Source organism: Micropterus dolomieu, linkage group LG21 (genome assembly GCF_021292245.1).
Source record: "Micropterus dolomieu isolate WLL.071019.BEF.003 ecotype Adirondacks linkage group LG21, ASM2129224v1, whole genome shotgun sequence".
Lineage (NCBI taxonomy): Eukaryota > Metazoa > Chordata > Actinopteri > Centrarchiformes > Centrarchidae > Micropterus > Micropterus dolomieu.
In genome coordinates, this window is record NC_060170.1 from 1883152 (window position 1) to 1893800 (window position 10649).

Below are 10649 nucleotides of genomic sequence, written 5' to 3' on the forward strand. Positions count from 1 at the left end.
GTGCTTGATAACTCTCCCACCCCGCAGACATCTACACGTCAATACCGATTTATATTCATAGCGGCAGGTGCTATGTAGCTCCACATAGGGGACACAGGAAGTGACATATAGCACCTTCATGCGGCGTCGGAACCGCGTAGGAAATTCACAGCCGCACCGGCAGAGCTCCAGAATATGCAACTCGGCCGGTTCACGCGCGGACGCGCTACAAGTGCGAGGGCCCGCCCAACGCTGCTTGCAGCTTTAATTTACTTTATTTTTTTGTGTATTTAATTGGATGCTTATTTATTTATTGAGCACTTATTTATTTCTGTATTTATTTCTGACTGTGTCAGGATCGGTCCTCCATAGCGGGGTGGGAGAGTTATCAAGCACGTAATGTTTGTTTCGGATGTGAGCATGTACACTGAAGTTACAACAACTTCCTGTGTCATGGCGAAGACTTGATCTTTGACGCCACGCCATGGACACACCCATTGACGAAAACGCAAATAGCACAACTTTTCATCTTCAATGCCTTTAGAAGGCACAGCACAAATTTGAAGTCGGTCGGACTAAATCCCTATGAGGAGTTCGTTAAAGTACGAAGTGTGTAAATCATCCAAAATTTGACGTAAAATTCAAAATGGCCAACTTCCTGTTGACTTAAGGGTATGGGTTCTTGAGGCTTTTTTGTGCGTCTTGATATGATACATGTCCCCAAAAAATTTCGTACATGTAGGTTGAACGTGAACGAGGGGATAATCTTTTCCAATTTTCTAGGTGGCGTAATAAGTAAGTACTAGTAGTCTTTAAATAATGACTAGTGAGTTTTAAGGAATAAATGTTAAAACAGCTTGCCATAGTATTCATGTGTGTGACTGAAGTCCATATGCTGTTACTGATTGTTACTGCAGCCTTATGTGGCACTGTTGCCCAAGACAAATTTCGCTCAGGGGAATATAAAGTTTATTTAGATCTTGATGGTAGCTACAGCGCTACCTCTTACCTATCTATTCAGCATAGAAAATGTAAGAGTTGGGAAAGTGGAAAACAAGAACAACTGGATAAAGGCCTGTTCTGAACCTACACAACACATTTCAATTTCAAAAAAATATGTTTATTACCATGTCACCAACAGAATTGTAGTACAAAACAGTTCTGACATATATAATGGCTCAGATGCAGTTCACAGAGCAGACAGGAGCTTTGCTCCAACTTGGTATCATCTTTAGCAAGAAAACAACTGCTTCCAACTACCATGTGGATCAACTGAAATTATCCAATATTTTGTGGTAATCTTTCAACACCTTTGACCATTTGGATGGTCCACTGACAGCCTGTGTGCATCATATATGTCCCATCAGAGGTGGACAAGACTAATATGAAGGATATGATGAGCCAATAAGAGCAAATTCATTGAGCCCTTGTTGACCGCTGAGTCTGACCACTGTCAGACAGTCAGCTTCAGGGGGCGCTCTGATTGTGAATACAGCAGGGGCAGCAGTGCAGCGAGTCGTGGATGAAGAGATCACACTCCACACAGAACGCACTGCAACATGATGGGCAGATAAATATCTAGAAACACAAAGACAGAGAGGGAGAGCAGATAAAAAACAGATTATTTATACAGCACTTATCATAACTGTTTTACAAAGTGCTTTACATGGTTAAACACAAATTAAAAACATTTCAAGAAAGAGGCAAATTAAGTCAAGCAATTTCAAATTACATAAAGTTAAAAGAGATTAAACGTGCAACAGTGATACAGTTAAAATGGACATATAGGACAAGAGGACAATGGGAGGATGCACTAAAATTAATAAAAGGCTTTTTTGTAAAAGTATGTCTTGAGAAGTGATAACTAACTGTAAAAGCCCAGTCACCTTTAGTCTAGAGCCTGGACTTCGGAACAGCTAACAGAGCTCTGCCCGAGGACCTGAGGCCGCACTCTGGCTCATAGGGGAGCTGCAATTCAGCAATGTAGCTGGGAGCAGAACCATGAAGTGCTTTTTTAAAGTGATCAATAAAATCTTAAAATCAATTCTAAAACTAACAAGTAACCAGTGGAGGCTAAAACAGGACTGAAGTGATCTTGTCTTGTAGTATTAGTTAAAAGTCGAGCGGCTGCGTTTTGTACTAGCTGAAGTCGTGAGATAGTTTTTTGGCTTAGCCCTGAATACAATAATCCAACCTAGATTAAATAAAAGCATGGATGACCATGCTATAGACTAATCAGACAGACTTAAAAAAAATAATCGTCAATATTGAAGCAGAGTGCAAGTTAACCTGACTTTTAGTCCTGAGGATGGGTCAAGCTCTAAAAATGTAAACGCTCCACATAGCGCCTTTCTGGTCTTTTCGACCACTCAAAGCGCTTTTACACTACATCTGCATTCACACAGTGCTCAAACAGAAACTAGTTCCTGTACTCCAACTCAACACCATGTCTTTATTAAATCTTCCATGCCTAGTAAATACCTTCGTCTTTCAAACTCCACTACACCTCTCGTTTGTAATGCAGGCCTCTTGCAGCTGGAAGGCTAGTGGTAATTGTGACAATAAAGTGTCCTGGTGGCCGAGATGTCAGGGCACATACCATGAACCTCATCATAATAATCACACTAATTTGTAATGCTATTTGGGGCGGTACGGTGGCCCAGTGAATAGAACTGTGGCCTCACAGCAAGAAGGTCACAGGTTTGAACCCCAGTTGTCCCAGGCCTTTCTGTGTGGAGTTTGCGTGAGTTTCCTTTGCTACGGTTTCCCCCACCATCAAAAACATGTTAGGTTCTCAGTTCAGACCAATTGGTCCCGGGGTGCTGCACTGTGGCTGCCCACTGCGCCCTTAAGGGTCATGTGTAAAAAAAAAAGGGGGGGGTCATATTTTCTACCATCTACAAGGCCTCTACATATCCAGTAGGGTGTCTACAGTACATATACACAGCTACTGTACTTACACTTTTATCTTTCAACTCCCCTTGACAAGCTTGACAGAACCTAAAACAAAATCATAACAGGTTAGATACATGGTGGCACAGTATCTGTGTGTGTGTGTGTGTGTGTGTATCATACCAACCTGTCTCCTTGAAGCTCCTCCACAGCACTCTCTATAAAGTCTTGGAGCGGAAAGAGGTGGTGGAAGGATCTGGCAAGATGGGGGGCTGACACCAGAGTCAAACCTTAGAGACAGCACACCCGAAACACACCAGTCAAAGCTATGGTACTTATTGAAAAAGCAGCAAAAAGAAATGCAGTACTTTTTGTTGCGACAGGAAGAAAATTAACCCTTGTTTATTCTAATCTTACACTGACACACAAAAATCCACCCATCAGACATACCACAGATTTTACACTCCACGGGAAGCTCTGTGTACTTGGCGTGACACTGCGGACAAAAGTATCCTCCCAGAGACAGACCTGGGCCGCTGCCGCTGTCCAGATGACTAGGAGACAGTACAAAGAACATGTCTTCATTCTAGCACACAGACAGTGGCTGCCCACAGTCCCGCCCACAATATTTAAATCACACTGTCTTGTACTTACGCCATGCTGAACGAAGGCTTGGCATCTTGGAAAGTAATAGAGGCGATGGTGTGCTGAGGGAAACCTGAGCAAACACAGATTCAAATTAAGAAAATCTGAGACAGATATTCAGTAGATGCTTTTATAGTTTTAGTGATATTTTGATGAGGAGCAAGCAGGGCTGAGTAATAAAACAATAATGATTATTATTGCGATATATGTTTTCTCAATAACAATATAACAAATAATAATAAATATTTGATTCAATTCATTTGAATCACAAACAAATTAGCACTTAATTTTCCTATTAAGATATTTATTTTGTTGAGGAAAACGGACTGAAAAAAGGATTTTACTTAATTTTACTCATGCATATTTGTTGAAAAAAGATTTTTATCAAAACTGTTTTGAATAATCTACCTAACCCCTAACCCTAACCCTTCACCTAACCCACATGCCTTTAAACTTAAAGAAATAATGATTTAACATTTATCCTGATAATTATCGATATGAAATGATCAAATGTTAATTTATTTTATCGTGATAACATTTTTGGCCATATTGCCCAGCCCTAGGAGCACTGGCCTTTATGAATGTATTTTATAGAAACAAAAATAAACATTTTATTGTTGCCTTCCCTGTCTAATTTCACATAGTTCTAGTGGTGCTCGGGGTAAAATTGGGAGGGACTGTTCCAAGTGTTGGCTCCAAACCTTAGTATTATTCAAAGATATTATTTCAAACTCAAGCCTTGCAGTGAATTTCTGAATGGTCGATTAGAGGTTACTGGACTTCAGTCAAGAATGTCGGCTATTTTTCTACGACTGCTCCTCTCTTTTCCACCATTGTTTGCAAACGTTTTTGGAAACGGAACAGCTGATTACAGCAGGTAATAAAGCTCGTTAAAAATCACATTCCTCCGACAGTCAAGAGGACACAGATGTGAGTGCCTGCCAACTGATCTGCAGCTCTTGTTGGCTGGAAATGTTTTAATAACCTTTCAAACTGACGCGATTTTATATTTTGTTTCTTTCTCTGTGCTGGAGTTCTTTTATTAACTTGATGGCTTTTGTCCAGTTTGTTATTAAATTTGTAACAAACTTTATTTTGTGTCTCTCCATTATACACAGAAAAGCTGTTTTTAATGGTCAAGCATAGCCTATAGTTTTTCATTATATTCCAAACAAATCTGATGTTCATTTATAAATATTGCTCATGGATAGTCGTTACTAAATAATGATGCCAGTCCATCGCTTTGTCCAGGCTTACATCAGCTGGTTAATTTGCCTTATCTTTGTACTTCTTTAGACAACGGTGGAAACGTACACAACAATGGGCTAAAGGAACCTTTTAGTTAATTAAACCGGGGACAAAAAAGTCTCGGGTAACTTCAAACAGCAGAGTTTCAGTTGATAGGAAAAACTTTGACTAAGGTCAGAAGTAAATAAACTGATGCCGTTCTACTTAACACATAGTACTATTAACTTTTCTCACTAAGATAAGTTGATTAAATAATTTTCGTAATTAAATTCAGTAATTTAATCAATGTGTCAATTTTGGAATTGAAAATGGTATCGAATATAAATATCAATATTGTATCGAAGTTAGAATTTCCACAATCATGACAACCTTAATCAATAATGTTAGTGTCAGATGTTCATGTTAAAGATGGTCAAAGATTCAAATAATGAGGTAAACATATTTAAAAGAAATCCCTGTGAGCCAGAACCTCAGATTTCCCCCTGTTCTGTACGCTCCAATTTCAACAGTTTTTTCTACTCTTGGCTCCGTATGATGTCATACATATGATGGTTTTCTATATATAGTCATCTGCGCACAGCCCCATCCTCCTGGCAACAGTTACACTCAGTCTGTCTGTACCACTCAGCGCAGGACAATATGCCTGTCCTTTGAAGTTGAAGTTATTCAGTATGTTGCCAAGAAAGTGCTTTTTTGGTTGTAATGAAAAATTAAGTTTGTGTGGCTTTTCTAAAGAAGAAAGTGCAAAATAAGATTGGATGTGGACTAAATACTTTGAATCATGCAAAGCTACCATACAGGAGTCACAGAAATACAATATAGTACTGGAAATGCAGTATAATAGGTCTCCTTCAATGTTAAAAGGTCTGTGACGCAGCAGGATGCCAGTTTGTTAAGCCAACCTTACAGCCTAGTTTTATGTTTCCAGTTCATTTAGAAATTGCTGATCAGAGACAGAGACAGCGTTTGTTTACTGACCCATGCGTATTAAAGAGCATTCAGATGAGGAGCTGGCTGGAGGAGGTTTGACATGCAGCATCAGCAGCTCTTTGAAGTGACTCTCGTCCAGGATAACATGGTACAAGCCGCCCGTCTCCCTGGTCAACACTGTACACACACGGACCTCTGCTGACAGTCCAATCACCGACACCCTCACCTTCAGAGACTTCAGGGTCTGACAAAGGAGGAACACGATTATACAGTATTGTTTTAAGATTCCTTTGGTACATTAGTGGGAGAGAGAGTTTAATCACCAGATGTTCAATCAGCCCAGGTGCTGAACTGCATTTTAAGCTAACAAGTGGACAGTGCTGATTGTGCACCCTGAGCTACAGTGTGACTTCACCTTGATCAGCTCGTAGATGTTGGCTGGATCACATGTGGTGAGGCTGCTGAGGATGATCAGGATCTCCCGGCTCGTATGTCCAGGCATGTGCCTTCATACAAAGACAGGCACCAGCTGAGTTTAGCACTATTACAGAAACCAACCAAAAATATAACACACTGCAGGACCTACTTGAGGGTCTGTATGGCCAGGTTAAGAGAGTTGTACAGGGATGGCTCTCCTACACACACAGTGTCCACAGCTTTCTTCAGAGCATCAGTGTGCTTCTTTGGATTTCCTGGCCGTGAAACAGAACAACACATAACACCACATTATTAAAGCTGCATGGGGTAACTTCACAGACTGGAGGCTGTAGCTCACAGCCAATGGTAAGTGAAGGTTGACAGATGACAGAGGAACACTCAAGCCTGAAGCTTTCTCTGAACAGGGATGGAGTCCAACATTAGCAGTTTATGTGATCCTCACCTGCCAGGTCAGTCAGCTTCTCAGCCCTTTTATTCTTTGTGGTGATAATGCCCACCTGACAAAAACATGTCATTAGGTCACAGAACATCAATTTTCTCATGCAGTGAAAAACAAATCTATAACTGATAACGTCGACTTGCTTCACTCTGCTGATGCAACACCGGCAGCACTGTGACATTAATAAAGTGAACCCCCCTCTTGCGCTGTGAGTCGCAACCATTTTGTGACAGAGATATACATAGCTGGTAAAGATTTGCAATATATCCATCTAAAAAATGAAGTGCAGCCTTGCTGTTTAGAAAGGTGAGCTGCACTTTATCAGAGGTGCTGAAGTTAACATATGTGTGGATTTGTGGTGAGATTACTACCCATCACAAGTGTTTTCAGTTTGTTTCGCTTTCCTGTCTGAAGGGTATACTACTATATCAGCTGGACTATAAAGTAATGGACAACAGAGTATAGGTCAGGTAGAATTAAAAAAATATTATGAATTAAATGATGACGTTAGTCTTTTAATATTATGCAGGCATTAGGACCAAGTGTAGTGGCCTTCAAATCCTGTGTCCTTACAACATGACTGAGGAGACCTACACTTACTACTTGTATCTTTATACAAGAATATAACTATACTATATACTATAATATTTTCCAATGAACTCACCAAAACCTACCATGTTTAAACAAATGTAAAGTCTCAATGGGCTTCAGTGTAAAACATACACCAAACTCAGAATTGTATAAACATACCTGACTGATGGGGTTTTGGTCAAAATATTCTTCGACAAAAGCTTCCATCAGCTGAAGAGGTAAGGAGAAAAGAGAGAGTGCTTTACAGCTGATTATACCGTATGTCTTCTGGTGTACCATGTGATGGCTCTGCTACACAGTTTACCTTTAGAGTAGAGGTGAGGCGATTTGGTTTCAAGTCCTGGTCTTCCATACTTCTTGAACAGTCAATCACCACATAGAGGTGACGCATCTAGAGCATAGGACAACCTCTTTTTTGGAAATGACACATTTTAAACAAACAAACAAAATAGCAAAATACATTAAGCCCTGTGTGGTTATTATGGTTATGCTATCACTGGGAGTCCAAAAGGGTCTCTGGAACAAGTGCTGATACCAAAATCATCCCTGTGCACTGCATTTCAAACAGACCAGTTTAACACTGAACAGCTGAGGCTCTTAGCTAATAAATGTAAATAATGGGCATTCCTTACATCATAATGGCCCCCTCACTTGTTTTTGCCAAGAAGAGTCATTACAAGCGACCTACTGCTGTGCTATTCATGACTTGTACATATATTACCATTTCTAATTAAAAACAAGAGATAAATGATGATATGTGTCAGAAGAACTCCTGTCCACAATGTTTACCAAAATGGTATTAAAAAAGTAGAATGGGGTATTTTGGTCTTTAAAAATATGTAAAAGTAATGCTGTGTAGCAACTGCCATCATGTTAATGTGAGACCTTCGAGACCTTGGAGTTTAGAAGCACACAGATACTGAGGTACAAGGTTCTGTAGGAGGTAGGTGCGACTGACTCACCATTCCAAGCCTTACTTGTCCATGGCTCTCTATCACCCTATGATGTAAACAAGACGGCAGATTAGTCATCAGAAGATGGTTCCTCTGGCTTTGCAAGACTCCACCGTGCCTGACTCAAAACAACCAATCAGAGCCAGGAGGACTCTCTAAGGCAGTGTCAATCACTGCTTGTGCACACACGATCACCAGCCAATCAGGACTGGCATCATGAAATAAACGGGCAGGCACATCCCATAGTGAGACATTGAAACGAATGCTATGAATGAGAACATTTTATTATAATTTTTTCTAATGTCTAGTATGTCAACAATGTAGTATGTACAAGGTATATGAAATGTGAGAAATGGTTGATGAAATGTGAGTCTGTCTTAGGGGAGATATTGAATGGGATTTCTTCAGGATGGTGATGTGAAGTAAACAAATGTGACACTGAACTAGACATTAGGAAGCAGATGCCATGCCATGCCAGTGAACTAAACTATTGAGCTTGGTGAAAGGTCAAAGTTCAGAGAAATGTAACTCCAGTGTTTCCCCTATATTGAGTGTGTGCCGATATATGACTATTAAAAAGAGAAACAGAGAGTCTGATCCTTCCCTCATGTCTTGAGTGATGCATAGTTTGCCCACAGAGGGCGCACGGAGAGTAGCTCCTGTTAGCTCTCACACTCAGTGTTCCCAGTGAGTTAGTCATTTGTCATGTCAATTACATAACTTAAATAATAATAAAAATAGCCCTCATCACTTCTCCTCTTACCATACTACACTTCCTAACTCTCCCGCTTTTCACTTTCCTCTCCAGGCTCACAGCAGTGTGTTTAATGTTATGGTACTGATAGGCGAGTGGTTGTAGATTTATTTCTGAAACAGTTCTAGCGAATGGTTCTCTTATTTCTCTCTAATTCATTGCTTCTATTCTTAAACATAACTTACAGCAGTTGACGCTGCCCGTTGCTAAATTAGCCACAAAGCTGGCTAATGCCATGCATATCAGTAGAGGAGCGCTAACTTTAATGAAGGGTTAAACTATATTGCTTAACGTAATTCTAAATATATCTGCAAGCCGTTTGTCTTACAGTCGGTACGTCGGAAATGAGATATATTATTATATTTTATTTATATTATATTATATTTCAGGTAATAACTATAAATAGTTATTACCTGATATATATATATATATATATATATATATAATTTCTTTGCCTATTCAGAGGAGCCCATTAATATTATAGAAGTGACATGAAATTTGACATATGATATTATTATTACTAGTATTATTATTAGTAGTAGTATTTTAGTCTTTTTAATAGTTCATCTTAATCACCTTTTAAGTTAATGAGGTGACATTTCTTTTGGACTTTAACAAATGAAATGCTAATGTTAATCATACTGAAGGAAGTGAATGAATATGCTGGTTTTTACACATTACCTATTTCTTGTATACATTTCTACAGCTACATTTCACAAGCTATAAATTAAGACACAAAAGGAAAACATGAATAATCCTATCTATAATGATTCTCAGGTGAAATTAACAGGGTTTCTCACGCTGCAGCTAGGCTTGTCTTTAAGCTTTTTGGGTGCTGTTTGTTGCTCTAGCTTTTCCAACTTGTTGTACACAGATATGGTAATAATAATGGTCCAAAATCATATGAAAATGCATATATTTATTGTAAAACCTAAAAATTCAAAGTTCAAGCCTCGCACAGACCATCCTTACCATAATACCTGCTGGCCTAAACACGGTTTCAAACCACACACACCTTTTCCTTTTGGACTGGAACAAGATCTCCTCCACCGTGGCTTTGAGTGAGCCAGATTCGTCCTCCTTCAGCACCTCCCTGTAGGAGAATACATTAGTTCCACAATGTTGCATCAAATGACAACACAGACCTCAACCTGCCAATCTCCATTTAACGCTCTTACCATGTCCTCTCGTAGCCCCCTTCCCAGCGCTTGGCTCTCTCTGGTTCTTCATCCATAATGTCTACCGGACAGAATTAAACAAACGCTAATAGCCAAAGACCTGGGAAACAACAGCTTTGCATTAATACATAGAGTAAGTCAACTCCAAACTCCACTTATGGCAGAGGAATAGCAAGGAGTAACGTGTGGGCTGCTTAACAATCAGCGTTAAAAGACAGGTTACAAAATAGGCAGTAAAGACTAACTAGAAACACACTGTTTAGTTGTAAGCAGCGGCGTTTTTAGGATCATGAAACATTGGGGGTTTAGACCAGACTATATCCAACGAAGGTTAAAATCAAGGGCAACTGGACTTGGTTGAAGATACTGGAAGACGTTTCGTCCCTCATCCAAAGGACTTCTTCAGTTCTGACTGACTGGCAGGGAAACTCAGCTATTGTGACGACAGCGGTATCAATGACCTGGGATAACGACCCCACTGAGGTTAAATAGCTGAGTTTCCCTGCCAGTCAGTCAGAACTGAAGAAGTCCTTTGGATGAGGGACGAAACGTCTTCCAGTTGCCCTTGATTTTAACCTTCGTTGGATAACTATGACCTGGAT

At 39.9% G+C, this 10649-nt stretch overlaps 1 protein-coding gene across 2 annotated transcripts in view; it reads right to left on the reverse strand.

Moving 5' to 3' along the window:
* Nucleotides 1–1077: 1077 nt before the first annotated feature.
* The window catches only part of gtf2h2 (general transcription factor IIH, polypeptide 2), a 19471-nt gene continuing 9899 nt past the window's right edge, over nt 1078–10649 (reverse strand). Inside the window, exons 2-15 of one of the 2 annotated variants that reach the window (XM_046035962.1) lie at nt 10048–10147; nt 9885–9962; nt 8125–8161; nt 7467–7553; nt 7322–7372; nt 6575–6629; nt 6281–6386; nt 6110–6200; nt 5743–5938; nt 3526–3589; nt 3322–3425; nt 3059–3161; nt 2940–2979; nt 1078–1557 (exon numbers count right to left, since the gene is read on the reverse strand). In XM_046035962.1, coding sequence (XP_045891918.1) covers nt 1447–1557; nt 2940–2979; nt 3059–3161; nt 3322–3425; nt 3526–3589; nt 5743–5938; nt 6110–6200; nt 6281–6386; nt 6575–6629; nt 7322–7372; nt 7467–7553; nt 8125–8161; nt 9885–9962; nt 10048–10103 — 1179 coding nt within the window. In that variant the 5' untranslated portion in view covers nt 10104–10147 and the 3' untranslated portion in view covers nt 1078–1446. The remainder of the gene's footprint in view (nt 1558–2939; nt 2980–3058; nt 3162–3321; nt 3426–3525; nt 3590–5742; nt 5939–6109; nt 6201–6280; nt 6387–6574; nt 6630–7321; nt 7373–7466; nt 7554–8124; nt 8162–9884; nt 9963–10047; nt 10148–10649) is intronic. The other variant, XM_046035963.1, reaches the window with a different exon arrangement.